The sequence below is a fragment of the Stigmatopora nigra genome, chromosome 6 (assembly GCF_051989575.1).
Source record: "Stigmatopora nigra isolate UIUO_SnigA chromosome 6, RoL_Snig_1.1, whole genome shotgun sequence".
NCBI lineage: Eukaryota > Metazoa > Chordata > Actinopteri > Syngnathiformes > Syngnathidae > Stigmatopora > Stigmatopora nigra.
The window spans coordinates 16,330,649-16,351,485 of NC_135513.1; the positions used below are offsets into that span (position 1 = coordinate 16,330,649).

A 20,837-nucleotide genomic window follows, 5' to 3' on the forward strand; every position below is an offset into this window, starting at 1 on the left:
TCACCAACCTCCCCCTAACCCACCCCCATTTCCCTCGCTGGCCCTCTCTCCTCCGCTTCCTCTCCGGCGCTGCGTTCACGCGTCGTGGGAAATATCCCCACTTCAAATGAGCCGGCCGTCAACTTGCACGTTGGCCACCAGGGGAAGAAAAGGCTCATATTTTTCACCTCGGAGGTTAACAGCACTAGACGTGCCCTCCCTCCATTTCAAGTCCGACTCAGTCTAAAAACCAAGGTAACGTAAACAAAATGTGGTTTGAATGTGTCGGCATTTTCTTTCCAAAATATAATGATGGAATAAGTTGTGGAAATGATCAGTCTTTTTGTGTCGCTTATATCCAACAAATGTAAAGTCCCCAAATACAAAAATGAAAGAAATAAAAAAAAATCCAATCCAAAAGTAAACTTCCCTAGCGGCCTCCCGGTGCATTGACTGGCACTGACACAAGACGGCCGCCAAGTGCTAACGTCCCGCCTAGCTAGCTCCCGGCGCGCCTTTTGCATCTAGCTTGATAAACATGCCATCTACTGAGCCACCCACCCCGCCTCCTTTCTGCACTTCCGCCTTTTCCGTCCACCAGGCATTTTTCCCCCTTTCTTCCCTCCCTACCCCCTTCATTATTTTTCATTTTTTTTCCCTTTCCGCATCCCCCTTCCCTACCCCTATTTTTGAGAGGAGGTGGTAAACGTCGCCTTACGCTACGTCGGCGGTAGGAGGACGGCCTCCGCCGACTGGGAACAGGGCGTCACAAAGTGCAAGTAAGTGATCTTCAACTTGTACAAGCGGTTCGGCCACAGCCAGGAATGGAGTAGAGTAGAGTAGAGTGGAGTGGAGTGGAATGGAGTGAAATGGTTTGGTTTGGTTTGGTTTGGTCTGGTCTGTTGGTCCTCGGGTGATCGCCAAAATTGGACAACGCTCCCCATATGAATGATTGTAATTCTCCGTATTAAGCCTAACGCAAAGCGTCTTTCTTCACGTGGGTGGGGCGCACTTAGAAGTCTCGAATGTTCTTCAAAGTGGAGGGCTGCCCCACCTGTATGCACTAAGGATCGAAGATTCTGTAGATGTGGCTGCATGACGCTGACGGCTTGACTGTCTGGCTACATTGCTTGCTCACCCGCTATATTGATGGGTGAAAGGGGAAATGCGTGTGCGCGTGTCATGATGAAAGCATGACAACTTTAGCAATGGACCATGAGCTTTTGGTCCGCTAGCAGTGATCCAGAGCATCCGGATTAGCCCCGGAGAGTTCGGACCTCATCTTTCTCTCCCGCCGCAAACTTGGGGCCATTTTGGGTGGCGCCACGTAGTCTCCCGTAGCACCCCGTGGTCGTCTGTGCCCGTCTTGCGATGGAGTCCCGGAGAGCGTGACGGGACGCCATTTGCCTCTCTTTCTCTTCAAGGAGGCCATGCGGCGCCACGCCTCCCGCTTCTCCGGCGGCGGCGGCGGCGTGGCCAGGCGGGCGCTGGCGGTGGTGGGCGTGTTGGCGCTGACCTTTGGCGTGGCGCTCCCGCTTTGCTGCCACCGCCTGGTCTACTCCTACTACTTCCTGCGCTCCTTCTACTTGGACGCCGTCAGCGAGGAGGCGCTGCGGGAGAGTCTGCGGCGCAGTCAGGAGGCGCTGCGCTTTTGGCAGAGCGCCGCCGGCAAAGAGCCCCGTCCTGGTCCCGGTCCCCGTCCCGGTCCCCGGCCCGAGCTGCTGATCACCGTGGTGACGGTGCGGCGGCGCGACGGCTTCCGTTACCACTACCTCCTGCAGGTGGCTTACCGGCTCCGCCTTCTCCTGGCCGGCTGCGGAGAGCGACCCTGCGCCGAGGTAGGACGGCGGCCCCGGTCTAGCGGTACCCGGCGTGGAATAAAAGCTCCTCCCTCCCTCCCTCCCTCTCTTTCTTCCTCCCTCTCCCTTCTTTCCCTCTCGGCAGGTGGTGCTGTGCGACGTGGAGAGCGGGCCAGACGTCAACGAGGACGCCAAACTGCTGGAAGGGCACTTTCGCGTGCTGCGCCGGCCGCCGGGCGGCCGTCCGGCGCTCAACGTCTTTGAGCGGGAGAAGCGCGACTACGCCTTCTGCCTGCGGCGGGCCTACGAGCTGGTGCGGCCCCGCCACGCCGTGGTGCTGGAGGACGACGCGCTGCCCCGCCCCGACTTCTTCCGGGTGCTGGAGGAGCTGCTGAGGCGGCGCTTTGCCGCCGGCGCGCTCTACGTCAAGCTCTACCACCCCGAGCGGCTGCAGCGCTACTGGAACCCGGAGCCCTACCGCCTCCTGGAGTGGCTGGGCTTGGGCCTGCTGGGCGCCAGCCTGCTGCTGGGACTCCGGGGGCTCCCGGGACTCCTGGGACTCCGGGGGCCAGCGGGAGCGGCCGACTACCCCGGCCAACCCCCCCGCCGGACGTCGGCGCGCTCCTCGGCCGCCCGGCTGGCGCTCCTGGCCGTCTACGTGATGGCCGGCGCCGAGCTGCTGGGCCGCCACTACCTGCTGGAGGCGCGGCGCCTCTCGCCGCAGCTGTACGCCGTGTCGCCGGCCACCGAGTGCTGCACGCCGGCCGTGCTCTACCCGGGCAACGCCTCGCTCAGGGTGGCCGCCTACCTGGACCGGGCCTTCTGCTACAAGGGCAACGCCAAAGACACGGTCCTCTACCGGGTGGCCCGCAGCGCCCCCGGCGAGCGCTCTTACAGCGTGGAACCCAACCTGATCACGCACATCGGATGGTTCTCCTCCGTCAGGCCCAACTCGGCCCGCCCCAGACTGCTGTGAGGCCACCCGGACGGCCATCGCCGCCGCTCCACGCGGACGGCCGGCGGATACGGCGCCCCGGAGTGCTCTGCCCACGCGCTGCCGTAAAAGCCGGCCGCCGTCCGGCCAGACGGAGGTACGGATTTGTTTGTTTTCCCGACAAGAGCGGCGGGAATATCCCGGCCGACTAGGGGCGGCGGCGCCGCCGCCGGGTGGGGGAAACTGGCAATCGGCCAGTCGCGGGAGGTGCTGGTTTTTGGGATGTAGAAATTTGGGGGGGGGGGGTGTCTCGGGCCTGTAAGAAAAATGGATACGCTTGACAAGGTGTGCAATTGCCTTTATTTGGAAAATACAAAACATTTGATTTCTGCCTTTTAAGAATGGCTGTCCTTTTGGCGGCTGGGCGGCAACTTCCTCCGATCCTTGCCGGCGTTGCGTTTCCTCTTCTTTTCAAGGACGGCGTCCAACTTGCCGCTCTTCTTCAGCTCGGTGAACCTCTCCGCCAAGTCCGCCCTCCTCTGCTCGGCTGCGGAAAAACCAAAAGGCAGGCCGTTCAAAAGGGATTTTCCTTCAATTTACCGTGTATTTGTTTTTCTCCAAATAGTAGAGAGCGAGCCCCGAGCGGGCGGGCGGGCGGACGAGCGAGCGCTCGTTGAAATCCACCATACGTACATTTCTTGAGGAAGAATGGGCGGGCGCCCTGCTGGGCTCTTTTTCTCTGCTCCCTCTTCAATTGGAGCACCTTGGCCCTTTCCTCCTCCTGACGCCGGTGCATTCGCTCCCGTTGGTCCTGTGGGCCAAAAAGGGGGTTGGCGGTGCACAAGCCCACGGGCCCCGGCAATCCGGCTCACCATCTTCTTGAGGAGGGAGGCCAGCTTCTCTTTCTTTTCGGCCTTCTTGGTTTTCCGCAGCTCCTCTCGGACCATCTGAATGAAGCACACGCACACATTTTGCTCCCGAGCCTTTCCCGTCCACGCAAAGTCACCCGACGGTGGCGCGGGGCCGAGCGAGCGGCCGCCGTTTTGCCGGCAGATCCTTGGCGCCGACCTCCGCCTCTCGCTGTCGGAGGTCCCCGATAAAGCGGTAGGTCTTGTCAAAGATGTCCGCCTTGTAGTCCCCCGAGAGTTCGTCGAAGCGAGGGTCTCTCAGCGTCTGGGCACAGAGCCAAATTTTGCAGGAACGCCAGGCAAAGGCCGCCGCCGGTCCATTACGGGCCTCCGTTCCGAGCGCTCCGTTGGTGCGGCGGGCGGACGCCACTCACCGTCTTCTTGGTGGCCACCACCTGGCGGAGGAAGGGCGCCCGTTTCTTGGACGAGATCTCCGAAGGCCTGAGCGAAAAGACAATTAGACGTCGTCGGCGACCGTGACGGCACTGGTTCGGGTACCTGTTCTTGTTAAGGCGCTTGGCCGGTTCGGCGGGGCACGGCCGGCGGGAGGCGCTCCCGCCGGCGGCCCGATCGTACACTTTGGCGCCCAGGCGGTTTCGCAGCTTGAGGACATCCTCAAAGGACAGCTCTGCGCGCACAGAAAAAGCCAAAGAGTCATCGTTGTCGTAGCGGCAGTAGTCGTGTGAAACGGTGAAGAACGAGCGCTCGCTCGTATAGTGTCTTGGCCACGGTTTGGTCGGCGTCGTATCGGCCAATCTGCGCCCTTATCGCAGAGAATAGAAGACGTTTAGTTGGATGGCAAACGGTACGTGTCATGCTGTACGCCGCCCGCTAGAGGTCAGCAACGACAAACCGTTAAGAGTAGAAGAAGAAGAAAAATGGCTACACATTGCATGGAGAATAAATAAAGTGCAGATCCAAACAACCTGCCTCTTGTCTTGCCTCTATGTAAAGCAAGAACCGATAGGGTGCGGCACGGGCGAGCCTAGTACCCCAACGCGAGCAAAGAAACGAGAAAACATGATTTGGCTCGACTTTCTGACGGCGAGCGTGGACCTTTTTCGACGTTGCCCCTCGTCCGAGTGTCGTTGTTGTCTTCATGCTGGTCGTCGTCCTCCTCCTCCTCCTCTTCTTCTTCCTCGGACGATCCCAGCCGATCGTCTTCCAATCCTTCTTCTTGCCTCTCGACCGAATGCGCTCGTTCGTCGTCCTCGTCGCCGACCGTCCTCGCGTTCATGGTTTGGCCCTCAGCGCGACTTTCCGAAGACATGTCAAGAGCTCGGCGCATGCGCAACAGCGAAGTTTGGGGTTGGGGCAAAGAGAGGCGCTGAGCGAAAGCCGAATTGTACTCAGCTCCGTCCGTCCGTCCGTCCGCCCGTCCCTTTTCGAAGGAGTCGCTTCCTCAGCTCGATCACAGGGGCGGCGACACTCCTGCTTGCCTCATTTCACTTCCGGCTCAGGGAGTGTGGAATAGTTGGAAACATGATGTCGACGAGGACGCCTGCCGTTCCTTTAAATGACCCACTGTCATTGTCACTTAGTTCGTTTTACGTGCTTTCACGGAATAGCGAACTAAAGTCTTTCAAAATGTCAAGCACTCTCCCCTTATGACCTAAGCGTTGAGTCTTATTTGGATGTCCGTGGCATATTTCCATGTGTTTTTTTTTTTCTCCTCCCATTTCAATCTGGCTGGAATTTTCCTGATGAATTCGCTGCCGAAAAATTGTCTGTAAAATTGTCTAATCTTAATATGCTTTCAGAGGCCGTTCATTTGCATGCAACCCCATTCCCCCCCCCCCCGTACTCGGTAGACGGGCGGCTCCCACGTGCTGCACCGTCAACTCCACTTTGCAAGCGGCGAGCGTGTGGCCCTCGTCAGCGACCCGGAATGTCGTATGTATTTACGCGGGTAACAATGCTCCCGCATTTGCCCGTGGACCAATTGTACGTCACCAAACTTTTCCCCCACGCTATTTATTTCTTATTATTTTTTGGAATGCAGACCGGGCACTCTCGGTCTGGCAAGTAGAAGGTTTGGCGTAGAGAGGATCAGCGGCGCCCGGAATGGAAGACGGCGACGTAGGAGAAGAACGCATCACAAGACGGCACGTGGGATAAAAAGCAAATGGAGTGAGACGGGTAGGCAAAAGGTGTTTTTAATGGCCTCCCCTCCCTCCCCCCACCCACCCTCCCTCCTCCTGTGGCTCCACATCAAAAGCCCTGGATGTGGCAGTAGGCCTCCAGCGAGGACAAGACCACGTAGATCAACCAGAGGCTGAAGAAAAAGGCGGCGGTGGCGGCCTTGGCCCGCGGCGGCCCGCCCAACTCGCCGCCGATCTCGGGCCGCCGGCGGTAGACCAGCACGGCGATGCACACGAAGGCCAGGACGGTGAAGAGGGTGACGGAGAAAGCCAGCGTTCCCGGCTCCACCCTGAAGGGCCGGTCCTGGGAGCGGTGGTACACGGCGGCCAGCGACCAGGCCACGCCGATGCCCAGGAACACGTTGACCGCGTTGCTTCCCGTCACGTTGCCCACCGAGGCGTCGGCGTAGCGGTCCTGGCAGGCCGCCATTTTGCTGGCAAAGGTGTCTGGGGAAGAGGGCGGGCTTAGTCGAAGTCGGCCGGGTAGTCGCCGAGCTATTCGGGTAACCCGCCCAACAACCCTACCTGGAACCGAGGTGCCCAGGGCCACGAAAACCACGGCCGTCACCGAGTCTTTCAGACCCACCGTGCAGCCAAAGTGCGAGGCCAGGTCCCCGATGAGCGCCGTCAGGACGCCGATGACCCCGATGGAGACCCAGAAGCACGCCCAGCCCTTCCAGTAGTCGGTGGGCGGGACCAAGGCAAACAGGAGTTTCCAAAAGACGGTCAGAAAGTGCAGGAGGTAATCCGCCGCGGAGGGCGGCTTCTCGTCGTCGTCTTCGTCGTCGCCGCCGCCGCCTATAAGACCAGAAAGAGCGGGCGTCGGGCCCTCCGCTATCAAATTCTTCCACCCATCCCGCCGCCGCCGCCGCCGCCGCCGCTTACCTGCGCCCACCGTGACGGCCTCCCTAAACTGTTCTCTCCAGGGCGTGGTTCCCGACAACACGGCCAGTCTGGTCTTCTTCAGCACCTTGTCCACGGCGCTCTGAAGGCACGGGCGGACCAATCAGCGGCCAAAAGGGGCGCGGCGGAGTCCCCCTTAACACCGCTATGACTCCCGGATGACGAGCACGCACCTTAAACTCGTACGACTCCTGGATCACGACTCGCAGTGTGGCGTGTTGCCCCAGCGCCGGCGGCGCCGTCGGCTCCGCCATCTCCGCCATCTCCGCCGGCTCCTCCCCTTTCCCGCCGCTGGCCTCCAGCAGTCGCGGCTCACCCATCTCCAGCCAAAAGTCCTTGTTCTTCTCGTACTCTTCGTCGTCGATAATGTTGACCCGGAGCACCTTGCTGAAAGGAGGGCGAGGCGTGAGGCCCAGACCCTTCCGCCCAGACCCCGCCGCCCAGACCCCGCCGCCCAGACCCCGCCGCCCAGACCCCGCCGCCCAGACCCACTCACCAGGTCTCGTTGTGGTGGAACTCCAGGACGCCGCGAATGTCTTGAAAGTCTCGGCCGCCCCCTTTGGCGCTGCCCTCCACGGTCTTGTAGGGCACGGCCACCGCGCCCCGGGCCCCGTCGGCGCGGAGCACCCTGACCTCCAAGACGCCGGCGTTCTCGGCCACGGTGACGGCGTCCTCCTCGAAGGCGAAGACGCCGGCGGCGGGACGGCCTCCCCCCGGGGCGGCCGCAGCTCCTCCTCCGGGAGTGCGGCCGTCCTCACCCACGTCGGCGGCGGCGGAGTCCCGGTCCCCGTCCGGCGACGCCTCCCCCTCGGTCTCCACGATCACGCCCCCGCGGCCGCCGGCTCGGTAGCGCTTGCGCACAAACTTGCAGAAGAGGAGGCGGCGGTCGGCCACGTAAGCAAAGGCCACGCACAGCGGGAAGAAGAGGAGGGTGAGCAGCCCCTCCCAGATCTCCACCACGCCGGGAGAGAAATAGGCCAGGATGAGGTAGAGCCAGGCGTAGGCAAAGACGCTCCAGGTGGCGGTGACGAAAAAGACCCGCGGGTGCTTGATGCGGCGGCTCTGGCCGTCGGGGATGACGTAGACGCACAGGCCGATGATGACGAACATGTTGAAGGCGGCGCTGCCCACGATGGTGTTGGGCCCCAGTTCGCCGGCGCGGAATCCGTGGCCGCAGATCTCCACCACCGACAGCAGGATCTCCGGCGCCGACGAGCCCAGCGCCATCAGGGTCAGGTTGGACACGGTCTCGTTCCACACGCGCACCGTGGCCTTGCGCTTTTGCCCGTCGGGCCCCCTCAGCCAGACGCGGCGCTCCTGCGAGGTGATCACCTCGATGGACGCCATGAAGCGGTCGGCGATGACCGACACGCCCAAGAAGGCGTAGGCCAGGCCGGTCAAATAGAGGACGGCTCGGGCCGCGCGCTCCCGGGGGGCGGGGTCCTCCGGCTTCCAGGTGTTCAAGATGACGCCGTCCTTGCAGTGGGCGGCGCCGCCGCACTGGCCCGACGTGGCGTTGTGGCCGCTCGCCGGGGCCCACAGCCAGGCCCACAGGGCCAGCGGGAGCAGAAATGGCCGGGTCCGGCCGCCGGCCCGCCTCATGGTCGCTTGGCCCACGGAGAAAATGGAGGATGGTCGCCGCCGCCGCCGCCGCCTGCCAGACCTTTCCGACTGAAACGCTGGGCGAAGGTCACCCGACTCTCACCGCTTTCCGCTGCCTTGCACCTAAATGTAGGGCATTGTCGACAGAGGGGAACCTTTCAAGTGTCGTCGGGACCCGGCGCTCGTCCGAGATGCCGATCCTTCCCGAGAAGTGGAATGTCGCGCCCGCAACCACGGATTCCTTTTGTAGGGCAAATGTTTTACCCCAATTTACTTACAGTGGCAGGCCCGTCGACTTGGCTATAGCACATACGCCTATAGCAGTCACCGTGGTAACACAATGGCCTAAAATGGATGGAGAGACGTCAAGCGCGCCTCTTCCAACCCACGGACCAAGGCAATTTGATGGAGTGGGCTTTACCGTGGACTTCCCCACCGGAGTCCTAACCTGTGGCCAAACTTACCCCAAAAGACGACGAGAAGCGGCGCCACGCCAATACTCCCTCCGCTTCGTCCAAATGGAAGGAGCACGGCGCCCGGCTCTTGCGCTTTGAAGCGGGGGCGGAGCCGTGGCAGCGCCGGGACCGCCCAGGTCCCCCCGCCGGGATCCCCGTCCCGGCGGGCCTCCGAAGCGTAGGGCCACGCGTCACGGAAAGCCAGTCGTGGCGATAAGGAGCCACCAGATAAATTTCTAAAGATGGCCACGCTTATCGGCGCACCCCCAAACAAGGTAACGCCGATCGCCAACACGCCGTGCTCGGACTCAAAAGGTGTTCGGGCAAAGGCGTCTGCTTTTCGTCCGGCCACGGCCGATAAGAGAACGACCGTCCGTCCGTCTCCCGACGCTCTTTCTTTTCGGGACGCTCTTTGTTCTCGTCCGTGGCGAGGGGGGCTTACAATCCGGGCCGGTTTCCCGAGGGAGTATAAGCCAAATACATAGTTCCCTGTCGAAAGAGCCCAAAACCCATGGCACGGTCGTCGTGGAAACACATTTCTTTGGCCACGTTGTGGTCGCGTCAAGGTCAAGTCACCGACGCCGCCGTCAGAAATGAGACCTTTCTAATCACAACGCCGCGCCCCAGCGCCTTTGTTCTGATGGCTGGTCACCCATGAAACAAGGTCCGAGCATGGCTGGACATTTTCCTCTTTGTATAGACAGTCTTGTTCATTGTGAATGAATTTATCCAAGGAAGTGAGTGAAAAATGGCCCAAAATGAAATTCTACGGGAAGTGGGCCAATGGAAGAGGCGAGGGAGTTTCAAAAAAGAGATGGGGGCGGGGGAGTGGCTGGAGAGAGAGCGAGAGAGAGAGAGAGTGAGAGAGAGTGAGAGAGAGTGAGAGAGAGAGAGAGAGAGAGAGAGAGAAAGAGCAAGCTAATCAGCCACCCCGCGCTATTTCTCCGCAATTGGCATTCTCTACTTTCCTTTTTTTGTTTGTTTTTCCTTTTTCTTTTTTTTTCTCCTTCCAAAGTGTGCTTTGGTTTCAGCAGCTGTTTCGGCAAGCTCGTTAGCCGCGACAATCAAGTTCAGCCGCGCGACACCGCCTTTTTTCCCCCCCTGCTCTCCCCCCCACACTCTCGTCCGTTCATCGAGCGACGAAGCAGCGGGATGCAGAAAGCAGGCCTCAAGAAGTACTTCGTTAACATGGACGACTACCTGGCAAGCCTCGGACTTTACCGTAAAATGGTCGCCCGGGACGCGTCCAGTCTCTTCCGGGCCGTCTCCGAACAGGTCAGTCTTTGGTTAAGGGCTCGTCGCCAGGGCGTTTGGTTCATTTCACCTTGTTCGCGAGCGAGTACGCACGGTACTTTTTACCAATGTTTGGCGTCTATTCCATTAGAGCGCACAATTCGCTACAAAAAAATAATCAGGAAAATATGGTGAATCAATGTCAACGAAATACACCGTTCATTTTTTTTTGTTGGGTTCGGTTCATATGTCGGCGCGCCTGTTTGCTAACTGGCTAGTTCGCCAGCTAGCCAGTCAGCGAGGGGAAAACATTTTCTAAACGTATATTGCTCCCAACAACGTATCGTGACAAAATTTGTCGCCGTTTTATTTAGGAGCCAATGGGTATTGGCTGGTAAACACTTGTTTGAATGCCATTGACGGGGCTTCACGTCCAATTTGTTTGGTCTCGGAGCAGGTCCAATGGCCATTTTTTCCCCCTCCCAATCAAAATGAAATGGACACCTGGTACTGTTGTAGGCGGGAGCTTATGAGCCTAGTTGAAATGAACTGGACAGCTATGGTCGTCGTGAATTTTTTTTTTTGGCCTCCTTTGCTCCTGGGGGCATTTTCACCTTCCTTTAATACAATATTTGTACGACTGAAAGTGTTCCCATTTAGTGGATCTGTTTTGATGGGGGCCATTCCTGGTCGACTGACCTTTGAAGGCAAAGTCGTGTTAAAACTAGTGCTTTTACCAACCCTCCCCCACCCCATGCATTCGCAGTTGTATTACTCTCAAAACTACCACGGCACCATTCGCCAAGAGTGCGCCGACTTCATGCGAGCCAACGCCTTTGTCTTCGAGCCGGTGAGTTGTGGCGCCGTCTCGCCGCGTCCTCTGACCTTGCCTGGGTTTTCCTTCCAAGTTTGTCGAGGGCTCTTTCGAGAAGTACCTGGAACGCCTCGAGGACCCCAAGGTGAGCCAGGCGTGCCGCTCGGCCATTTTAACCCTTTCCGCCACAGCCAATATATCGTCCAGCCGCTGTAACCAAGGACGTCGCTACCGAACCACGGCCGTCCAATCTTTTTTTTTTTTTTTCCTCCTCCCCCTTATTCCAGGAGACGGTGGGCCAAGTGGAGATCAAAGCTCTGTCTCAGCTCTACAGGTGACGTCTGTCAATGGCAGAGTGTCGAGTGCTGGCAACTTATCAAGGTGTTTGCGTGCAGGCGCCGCTTTCTCATCTACCGCTACCCCGGCAAGGCCGCCACCGTCATCTCGGAGGACGACCGCTTTGTAAGCGAGGTGAGGTCGTCGGGCGGGCGTGGCCCCGCTCACCGCGGGCCGGGCGTGGCCCCGCTCACCGCGGGCCGGCCGCGGCCCCGCTCACCGCCGGCCGGGCGTGGCCCCGCTCACCGCCGGCCCGTCGCCTAGGTCACCCTCTCCTGCTCCATCAACTGCCACTATGACATCGTGTACCCCAGAAGTTACCCCGCCTCCGCCGCCCTCTGCCAAGGTGAGTTCCAAAGGGCGTTTCCGCTGAGAAGGGGCGACGGCCAAGTGCGGCCGCGCTCGGCCATCTAGCGCCCGACCCATTGGCCGTCGCGCGTGGGCTAACGACGCGTTCTTCCCGCACGTAGCCGTGGTGTACGAGCTTCTGTACGCCAAGGTGTTGGGCTGCGAGGAGGCGGAGCTCTCTCAGGCCGTGGAGGCTTTCAAAGCCGGAGGTCGCCGCTATAGAAACAGCCCGTCAGTCTGCAGCGACGTGGACGTCGCCTACGACCTCGGCGAGGAGCGAGCGCGCAGGTGGGGGTCGGTCGGTCGGGGGTCACGCCGTGCCACGCACGCCACCAACAAACGTGTCTGGTCTTCCCCCAGAGAGGAGGCGGAGTCGGCGGCGGAGGAGAAGCCACGATTGTCCTTTGAAGATGTGAAGGTGACAAAAGTCTATCTTTTTCCCCAAATAGTCCACCATAGCCGTTGAGTACCCGTCAAATGGCATTTGAAGTTTGAAAATGTCATTTTTGTCGGCAAGTGTGTGCTGACGCCTAGCTCTGCCTCTCTGCTCTCTTTTATTGGCTGACTTCCGCTGTTCCGGGCTCACTTTCTTTCCATTTTGGATCTGTCCTTGCTTTGGGGCCACTTCCTCTAAGCCGTGCCTCTACTTGTGCAATTGATCCACCCCAGAAGCGCTCTGGTAACTTGGATTTTTTTCCTTTCTTTCCTAGCTTTGCATGGAAAAGCTTTCATTTGTTCCAAAGTCCCCACTTCTTCCACTGAAACCATTTTCAAATGGCTAAAAGTAGGCCAATTGTGCTGCAGAAAATATGGGAGAAAGATGAAAAACAATGGTTTTTCCAATGCGGCGGGCAGGCCAGCCACACTTTGACGGCCCACGTAAACTCGGCTGGATACCCGCAGTGAAATATCCATCCGGCTTGAATGGCCTTCGGCCACTTTTCATTTCCCCGAGAGCACCTCGACGGCCGCAATTTGGCCTTTCCACCTTTTGGATGGCTCCTTTTCGAAACTCGGGGGGGACGCGAAAGGCTATGGCCCTGTGTGTGTGTGTGTCTTTGCTCTTTGACCCGGCCTGACCTTTGCTCGAATGCATCCCGCCCACGCAGGTGGCGTCCGACGCTCCGCCTCCGAGCAAGCTGTCCCTCCCTTACAAGGTGATGAAGTCGCTGGACGGAGACGTGTACCGAAACGTGGAGTTCGACGTCTGGCAGGACACCTGCAAAGGTAGGCCGCAAAAGCCCGACGCCGGCCCGGCGGCGCCCCTGACCCCGCCGGGCCGTTGCCCTCAGAGATGCAGAAGACGGACTACATGGTGTTCGCCGGCCGACAGTACTTCCTGGGCGACAAATGTCAGGTGAGGGGCCGCGCTATGGCATCGATGCGCAGAAAGGCGTGTGCACAAATCCCCTAGTGGAGCTCCCCGCCTGGCTTTTGGGAGATCTGCATCCGTGTAGCGTTTGAATGCGATTCTTTGACGCCCTCTTGGTCATCAGTGGCAGTGGGGTGATAAAGTACTCTGACCTTTTTCCATTCCGTTGCAAGAATCCCTTTAAAAAGCATGTTTAGATGGTGCTGTTATCTAGCGCATACATTATATGGATATTGCAAAAACCAAAGACTGCGCCAGCTGACGGGTGTACGTGCTCTTGTGCTGCAGGTGCGCCTGGAGCCCAAGGGGAAGTACTTCAACGCCTTCATCCAGGAAGTGGGCATGCACTCGGCTGCCGTCACCGTCTTCATCGAAGAGCTCGGAGAGAAGTAACTTCCCTCGTTGTTGTTGTTGTTGTTGTTGTTTTTCCCCCTCTGCTCAGCACAACCGCCATTGTTTCAACTGTTTCTGTGTATGTGTTCTGTGTATATGGATGGAAAAAAACAAGCCTAACCCTTCCTACCCACCCAGGACCGCTTTGCTCACCCTTGGCTTAGCCTAACTCTAAATTCATTGGGGAATTTTCAGTCGTTGATTTTTGCCCGCCAGGCACTGCGTCCCTCTGACGGACGTCAAGGCGGTCAACCCGGTTCTGGCGTGGAACGTGTCGGCCGCGCCCCGCAAAGTCGACGCGGGTAGGTACTCGCCCCGGTTTCCCCGCGGTCCGCCGACCGCCTCCCCCTTTGGACCTCCAGACGGCGAGCCGCGAGCCAACCAGCGGCGTCACCGCTACTTCCGCAAGACCCGTGGGGGCGGAGCGGTGGCTAAGGGGGCGGAGCTGCCGCCGGCCCAGTCCCCGGCCTACGGGGGGGCGGCCCCTCCGCAGCTGCCGCCCCGCTTCCAGCCGGCCGGGCGACCCCCGACCCCCGTGTCCTACGAGCACTACCAGCACGGAAAAGCCGCCCGGTACGGCGCCGCCAGGTAGGGCGGCCGTGGGCCCGTTGTGAGGCCGCTGTGGGCCCGTTGTGAGGCCGCCGTGAGCCCGCCGGCGCAAATGCCACCGTTGGCTTGCAGCGCGCTTCATTTCCTCCATTCCTCTTTTTGCTGTGGCCCGTTTTGGTCAGAAGCTCTGCCCGCTTGGTCAACCGTCACCTGATGGGTCCTCAGCTGTCCTATTACCCGGCCGGCAGGCGCTACTACGACTACGACAGCTTGGCCTTCAGGACCCGGTGAGGCGGGGTTCTCCATCCTTATGACCATTTAAGCGCCCCCCCCCCCCACACACACACACACACACACACAGCTCACCTCACCTCTAGTTGAACCTTAAGGTCCTTTTTGAGGGCGGCTCATTGAAAATACATGGCTATACACCTTTTTCAAATGTGAAATGTACAATTTCAATCGATGAAGTCGCCGTCCTTCATTTTGTTCTCAGTCGCAGTCGGCGCCACCTAGCGGCGGCGCTCACCGACCAGTGTCACTTCTTCGCCCCCGAACCGGCCGGGTCCGTGGCGGCCGAGTTGGACGCCGGCGCCCTGGCATACTACCGCGTGGGCGAAGACGACCGGCACGTCTTCGGCGGGTTGGCGGTGAGTACGCGCGCCCGGCCATCCCCGCCCGCGTCCCCTACTGAACGCGGGCGCCGTGGCCGGGTCCGTCGGTCTCCGGGCGCCCTGACCCCCGTCGTCTATCGGCGGCAGAGAGGCCCGGGGGCGCCGCCTTCCCCGGGCGGGGGTGCCCTCGGGTGTTCGTCGGAGGAGGAGCGTGAAGACACCGCCTTGGACCACGGTGAGAGGCTGCTCCTTGCGTTTGTTTTAATCAATGACAAAAAATGTACACCCTCTCTCGCATGTTGACGATCAGATTTCAGAGAGGGTTTCTACGCCGCCGATGGTGAGTCACGTCTTGGCGCCGCACTCTGCGGCCACACTGACAACTCCCGGGCCTTTCAGACGGCGCCATCTACTCTGGCGACGCCCTGGCGACCCCCTCCTCACAGGTGAGGCACGCCGCCCGCGTGGCCCATTGGCATGCCGCGGCTTGACACCCGTGCCGCAGGACCGGGAGGAGGAAGACGACGTGGCCCGCTCGCCTCCGAGAACCGACGGCCTTTACGACTACGGCCAACAGGTGATGGGCGCGTCCTTTCGATGTTGTTTTGTTTTTGCCGTCACACAATGTTTGCTCTGGATGCCAAATGATTGTCCGTCCGTCTTACGACTGGATTTGTGTTTTTGGGATTTGCCGACACGATGGCCTACGTTTCAGGCGGTCAAGCCGGCGGCGGGCATTTCTTCGTCGCCGTCGTCATCCGCCGCCTCCACGCCGTCGTCTTCCTCGTCCCACGGGGCGCCGGCCCCTCACGCCACGGCGGTCCCGCACCCCCAAGCTCGATCGGGTAGGCAACAAAGGAGCCGTCCTCTCGTTAGCGCCGCTCACGGTCATTTGGCCTTTAGTGGCGGCCGTGCCGGCAGCCAACCCCTGGTTGGTTCCCGACTTGGGGGAGGGACTTTGCTCCCTGGTGGCGCCACCTCCTTACTCTTACGATCCCAACGGCGGCGACCTGCCCCGAGGTAAGCGTGGCCGCCATGATCCCGGGTGACGATGGCGACCGTCAAGGCGCTCCGGCTCTCTTTCCGCAGACTGTCGGCTGCTGCAGTTCTACTTCAACCTCGGGGTGCAGGTGAGATTTCTCGCCGGGAGGAGGTCTCGGTACCCATGCCGGTCGGTGCGCTCCATCTGTCTGTGCTCTCTTCTCCTCCCCAGTGGTATCATCAGAGCTTCTGGCAACAGCAGCAGCAACAACAACAGCAGCAGCACCAGCCGACGCATCAGGTGGCGTCCACCAGCGCCTACCCGCCCCCGTACCCTGTGGACACGGCCGTCTCTTACCAGGAGGCGGTGTTGCCTGCGTTACACGGTGAGAAAGCCGCCACCCCATCGGAGTGAGCGGCCCGCGTGAGCGTTCTCCTCTGCTCTCCTCTCGCGTCCGCAGCCGTCACGCCCTGCTACCCCGAGGCGGGGCGTGGGCCGACACCATTCTTCTATCAAGAGTCCGACAGGAGCTTCGACGCTCAGATGGACGTCCACGGCGCCGGTATGGGGGGGAGGGAGATAGACGCGCTCGCCGAGGGTGTCCGTCCGCTCTGGTTCTCTGTCCATTGCCGCTTTGTGTCCGTCCCTCGTCAACTCATTGGCTGCCGTTGACCACTAAAATGGACAGGAAATGTCCCTGAAGTTCTGATGGCTAAAGTATTTTAAAAAAGACCAAAAAAATGTGAATCGGATGGGGTTGTGGGCCAAAAAGTGACTTTTGACCAGATTAACAGATGGGTGAGCGGTCTAAATGAAACGGAGCCCCGTGGCGGTGGGTCAACGTCACCCATTGCCCAGTGGCCAAAATGGCAAGTGGCTTCATTTGCACCTTTTTTGTCTCGCAGGCCCCGCCCACTCGCTCGAAGGCACGCCGCAGGCCGCCGTATACCCGGAGCCGACGGCACCCGTGCTGCACCTGGCGTACGAAGCGGCTCCGCCCACCTACGCGGCCGCCCCGCACCACGCCTATCACACCCACTGCGTGCCCGCCACCGCCGCCACGGTGCATTGGGGCGGGCACGCTTCCCGCGTCTACTGCCCCGCCCCCCCACACGTGGTGAGTTACATCACGGCCCCTCCCCCGCACTTCCTGCCGCCCAGCGCCTGACCACGGAGGGGGGCGCGGCCACTTTGCCGCGATTGTTCCGCGCCACACGTTTGTTTGCGCCCGGTGGGTGTTTTGTTTGTGTTAATTTGACACTGGGTTAATAAAGTTGAGCACCAGCAGAAAGAAAAGCGTGCCGTGATCCTTTCTCGACCTCCAAACCCAGTGTGAGAAGAATGAGAAAATGCTGTTTCAGTTGACATTTGCCTTTTAGTGTGCTAAATTTTCCAGTGGAACATTTCCTGTCCATCCATTCCTGGGCTCACGAGGGCAAATGCCCGACTGGCTTACTGTTGATTATGGAGCGTGGCTTAGATGCGAACCTGTTCAATTCCGGCCCACTTCCAGCGTATAGTATATGGCATTTAAGAGTCGGTCGAAAGGGTGATGCCGCCCAGGCACAAAGGGAGGTTTTTGGATGGACAATTTTGCTCCAAGCATGCCGTTTGTTTTCATTGTTCCGTAGACCAAATTTTGAAATGGACTTGGTGACTGTCGGGCATCTTTTCAAACTGATTTTACTTTGAAAAGCACCGGCGGAAGTGGTCGCTCTTTTCCACGGTAGCTTGCGGTGCCGCTTTCGAGCCGGCGCTGATGCTGAGCCAGGGGGAAAGCCAGCGAAAGAGGAGCAGCCGGGACATCATCTCTACTCCGGGGTGGCGGGCCGCCCTCGGCCTCTGCCTCGTCGCCCCTGCAAAACCCTGGACAAGATGGTGGACGACCTGACGGCGACGCCGCCGGGGAAACGCGGACGCGGCCCGCGCCGCCGCCGCCGACGACGACGTCGCAATAAAAACAAACGGACGAAGAGCCAGGAAACGGCGCCCCCGTTTCTCCCACCAGAGGTAACCGCTGTCTATCGCCGTCGCTTCTTCTAGCTATTGACGCACATTTGAAAGCAAAACGAGATCGTCAGATGCATGTGTGCAGCGGACCCTCGCCTTTCGCGGGGCTTCGGGACCGAGCATTGCCGCGAATATTTAAAGCATACTCGACATGATGGCGAAAAGCGGCTCGTATATATACAAACGCACGGCTGTCACCCTCGGCCAATTGCTCCCATGATCAATGATTGCAATTCCTGCCTGCCTTCCTGCCTGCGTGCTTGTCCACGAGAAAACCACACACTGAACAAATGACGTGTGCTGCGCTCGCAGGCCGAAGAAGGCAACGTGGAGTACAAGGTAAGGAACGGAGCGTCGCCGTCCCGGGAGGGACGCCCGGACCGACCGCGCCGCCGTCCCGGGAGGGACGCCCGGACCGACCGCGCCGCCGTCCCGTCGGTGGAGGGACGCCCGGACTTACCGCGGCGCCCGGCCCCGATGTCCCACCCCGTAGCTGAAGCTGGTCAACCCCACGCGGCAGCGCTTCGAGCACCTGGCCACGCAGCTCAAGTGGCGTCTGCAGGAGGGCCGCGGCGAGGCCGTTTACCGGATCGGCGTGGAGGACAACGGGCTGCCCGTGGGCCTGGGTCGGGCCGACATGGCCGCCTCCCTCGGGACCCTGCGCAAGATGGCCGACAAGTCGGTGGCCTTTGCCGAGTCGGCCGGAGCGCCCGCCGTCGGAACGTGGCCCCGACCTTCTGGATTTGTGCAGGGTGGGCGCCGACGTCACGCTGCTCCGCGAGCGGCAGGTGGACGGCGAGGGGAGCGCGCGGAGGATCGCCGAGGTGCTGGTGCGGAAGGTGCCGGACGACCGGCAGGTGAGACCGCCGGGGCGGGCCCACCCGGGCCCACCCGCCACGTATTCTCGGCCGGGTGGGCCGACTTTTTCGTGGCCGCTACGTGGCGTTGGGGGACTGACGGCTAGCCTCACCTCCTTCCCCGCTCCTCAGTTCCTGGAGCTGCGCGTGGCCGTGCTGGGCAACGCCGACTCGGGCAAGTCCACGCTGCTGGGCGTCCTGACGCAGGGCGAGCTGGACAACGGGCGCGGGCGGGCCCGCCTCAACCTCTTCAGGCACCTCCACGAGATCCAGACGGGCCGCACGTCCAGCATCAGCCTGGAGATCCTGGGCTTCGACAGTAGAGGACAAGTCGTTGGCCTTCTTTTTCAAAGCCCGCCCGGCCCGTGAGGGCCGGCGGGCGCTTGACGGCGCTTTGCACCCCCTCTCTTCCCCCGCCCGGCAGGTGGTGAACTACAGCGAGTCGCGCAGCGCCGAGGAGATCTGCCAGAGTTCTTCCAAGATGATCACCTTCATGGACCTGGCCGGACACCACAAGTACCTGAAGACCACCGTCTTCGGACTCACCAGCCACCGCCCGGACTTTGCCATGCTGGTGGTCGGCGCCAACACCGGCATCGGTCAGATCGCCGCCACATATATTTACGTGTTGACAAGTCACCCTGCGTAATCGATAGCCGCGCTTAGCCCCGAGCCCGCCTTGCCAAGGCTCTGCGTTTCAAATGAGCCGGCAAATATAGTCTACTTCCATATACTTTGAAAACGGGCCTTTTAATGGAAGAAGAACAAAAAGCACTAGCATTCCACGATTGATCTTTTGGGAAATGTCGTGAATTGCTGACATTCATTTCCCACCAAATCATGTGAGTGATAGAAATGGAGCTAAGCCATCGTAAATGTGTGTGTTATTTTCTTTCTTTCTTAGTCAACGTATGAAAATGCATCTTTTGTGAAAGAGCAAGACCAATGTGCTGGCATGTGTGTGTGTGTGTGTGTGTGTGTGTGTGTGTGTGTGTGTGTGCGTGTGTGCGTGTGCGTGCGTGTGTGTGCGTGTGTGCAGCCGGCACCGCCAGGGAGCACCTGGGCCTGGCCACGGCGCTCAAAGTTCCAATCTTCGTGGCCGTCAGCAAAGTGGACGTGTGCTCCCGGGGGGGACTGGAGCGCACGCTGCGTCAGCTGGAGCGACTCCTCAAGCAGCCGGGCTGCGACAAGGTCCCCTTCGTCATCCGCGCGCCAGACGACGCCGTCGCCGGGGCGCAGCAGTTTGCCAGAGCCTCTGCCTCCGCCGCCACCTCCGCCGACGCTTGGTCAGTGGCCGCTTCCTTCCGCCCGTGGTTTTGTCCATCTTTCTTTCTTCCTATTGAAGGAGGACAGGAAACGTGAACCGGCTCTTGTGTTTGTGTGTGCGGGTGCGTCCAGCGTGACGCCCATCTTCACCCTGTCCAGCGTGTCGGGACGAGGTCTGGAGCTCCTCAAGATCTTCTTGAACGTCCTCCCGCCTCTGGGCAACGGCAAGGAACAAGAAGAACTCATGAGGCAACTCACCGAGTTTCAGGTAGGCCCGCTACCAATGGGAAATCGGGCCCCGGGGGGATTTTTAAATGGATTGATCCGGTTTCCAGTGTGACCACCAGAAAAGGGGAGGGCCTGAAAAGGGCCTTCAAATCAATGCCCAAACAATCATTCGAAAATACAAACTGGTGAAAAGTAGCCAGAAATGAGAACAAAAAATCCCAAGTCCCGCATTGAAAAAAAACCAAAAAGTGTCCTAAAGTATGTGATGGGTACATCTCTCCCCATGCGCTCCGCAGGTGGACGAGATCTACTCCGTCCCCGATGTCGGCACGGTGGTGGGCGGTACTTTGTACAGGTGCGTCGTCCACCCGAACACACCAAAAGGGCGAGGAGAGGAGGCGCTTTTGTCCGACGGACCCCAGCACTTTGCCCTGTGTTTGCCTCAGCGGGGTTTGCCGCGAGGGCGAGCGACTGGCGGTGGGCCCCACCCAGCAGGGCGCCTTCCTGCGGGTCAAGGTGGCCTCCATCCACAGGAACCGCTCCGCCTGCAGGCTGCTGCGAGCCGGCCAGGCGGCCACCTTGGCGCTTGGCGACCTGGACAGGACTCTGCTGCGTAAGGTGGGTGGGTGGTCTGGCGAGCCAGCAAAGCGACCCAACGCGACCCCAGCGCGACCCGCGCAGGGCATGGTGATGCTGAGTCCCAAAATGAAGCCCAGCGTGTGCCGGCGCTTCGAGGCGGCCGTGGTCCTCCTCTTCCACGCCGGCAGCTTCCGCCGCGGCTCGCAGGTGACGGCGCACGTGGGCAACGTCCGGCAGACGGCCGTCGTCCACAGAGTGCACGGAAAGGTGGCTCGGCCCTCCCCCAGAAAGCCTGCTCGGGGCTCCCCGGTCTCAAAGCGCCACCTCTCCTTCTCTCTGTGCCGGCAGGAGGAGCTGCGGACGGGCGAGCGGGCCGCCGTGACCTTCGGCTTCCTCAAGCATCCCGAGTACCTCCGGACCGGCGCCAAACTTCTCTTCCGAGAGGGCGCCACCAAGGGAGTCGGACACGTCACCCGCCTCCTGCAGATGGCCGAGCACGACCACTAGTGCCAGAAACCTAAACGCGGAGCCGCCC

At 60.4% G+C, this 20,837-nt stretch overlaps 5 protein-coding genes across 9 annotated transcripts; 3 read left to right on the forward strand and 2 right to left on the reverse strand.

Annotated features, from left to right (window-relative positions):
• Positions 1 to 104: 104 nt before the first annotated feature.
• pgap4 (post-GPI attachment to proteins GalNAc transferase 4) lies at positions 105 to 4,534 on the forward strand. Its single transcript, XM_077718260.1, has 3 exons — positions 105 to 758; positions 1,404 to 1,817; positions 1,924 to 4,534. Exons 2-3 carry the CDS (start codon positions 1,410 to 1,412, stop codon positions 2,752 to 2,754), a joined length of 1,239 nt encoding a protein of 412 aa, XP_077574386.1. The 5' UTR covers positions 105 to 758; positions 1,404 to 1,409; the 3' UTR covers positions 2,755 to 4,534.
• rrp36 (ribosomal RNA processing 36) lies at positions 3,054 to 5,086 on the reverse strand. Its single transcript, XM_077718264.1, has 7 exons — positions 4,677 to 5,086; positions 4,119 to 4,248; positions 3,995 to 4,061; positions 3,781 to 3,885; positions 3,585 to 3,659; positions 3,406 to 3,523; positions 3,054 to 3,259 (listed from the first exon to the last, which is right to left on the reverse strand). The coding sequence occupies exons 1-7, from the start codon at positions 4,906 to 4,908 to the stop codon at positions 3,108 to 3,110; spliced, it is 879 nt and encodes a 292-aa protein (XP_077574390.1). The 5' UTR covers positions 4,909 to 5,086; the 3' UTR covers positions 3,054 to 3,107.
• A 745-nt stretch (positions 5,087 to 5,831) lies between these two features.
• Positions 5,832 to 8,170, reverse strand: slc8a1a (solute carrier family 8 member 1a). The gene is made up of 5 exons (XM_077719153.1): positions 7,161 to 8,170; positions 6,838 to 7,051; positions 6,647 to 6,746; positions 6,287 to 6,559; positions 5,832 to 6,208 (listed from the first exon to the last, which is right to left on the reverse strand). Exons 1-5 carry the CDS (start codon positions 8,009 to 8,011, stop codon positions 5,832 to 5,834), a joined length of 1,815 nt encoding a protein of 604 aa, XP_077575279.1. The 5' UTR covers positions 8,012 to 8,170.
• A 1,445-nt stretch (positions 8,171 to 9,615) lies between these two features.
• alg13 (ALG13 UDP-N-acetylglucosaminyltransferase subunit) lies at positions 9,616 to 16,658 on the forward strand. The gene is made up of 24 exons (XM_077719154.1): positions 9,616 to 9,996; positions 10,721 to 10,804; positions 10,863 to 10,913; positions 11,056 to 11,102; positions 11,164 to 11,239; positions 11,369 to 11,450; positions 11,575 to 11,740; positions 11,813 to 11,870; positions 12,562 to 12,679; positions 12,745 to 12,809; positions 13,113 to 13,213; positions 13,434 to 13,519; positions 13,580 to 13,805; positions 13,949 to 14,053; positions 14,263 to 14,416; positions 14,528 to 14,615; positions 14,691 to 14,826; positions 14,873 to 14,957; positions 15,096 to 15,225; positions 15,284 to 15,400; positions 15,470 to 15,510; positions 15,594 to 15,747; positions 15,823 to 15,924; positions 16,268 to 16,658. Exons 1-24 carry the CDS (start codon positions 9,874 to 9,876, stop codon positions 16,528 to 16,530), a joined length of 2,658 nt encoding a protein of 885 aa, XP_077575280.1. The 5' UTR covers positions 9,616 to 9,873; the 3' UTR covers positions 16,531 to 16,658.
• Positions 16,659 to 17,065: 407 nt separating this feature from the next.
• Positions 17,066 to 20,836, forward strand: LOC144198487 (GTP-binding protein 2-like). Of its 5 annotated transcripts, none has more exons than XM_077719532.1 (12): positions 17,066 to 17,372; positions 17,644 to 17,711; positions 17,866 to 18,050; positions 18,124 to 18,229; positions 18,362 to 18,559; positions 18,654 to 18,828; positions 19,269 to 19,515; positions 19,628 to 19,763; positions 20,020 to 20,078; positions 20,170 to 20,341; positions 20,405 to 20,569; positions 20,651 to 20,836. In XM_077719532.1, exons 3-12 carry the CDS (start codon positions 18,010 to 18,012, stop codon positions 20,807 to 20,809), a joined length of 1,458 nt encoding a protein of 485 aa, XP_077575658.1. In that variant the 5' UTR covers positions 17,066 to 17,372; positions 17,644 to 17,711; positions 17,866 to 18,009; the 3' UTR covers positions 20,810 to 20,836. The 5 variants fall into 5 exon arrangements, with proteins under 5 accessions (XP_077575658.1, XP_077575653.1, XP_077575655.1 ...); XM_077719527.1 differs by having other exon boundaries at positions 17,067 to 17,372; positions 17,685 to 17,711; XM_077719529.1 differs by having other exon boundaries at positions 17,067 to 17,372; positions 17,685 to 17,711; positions 20,405 to 20,509.
• The last annotated feature ends 1 nt before the right edge of the window (position 20,837 follows it).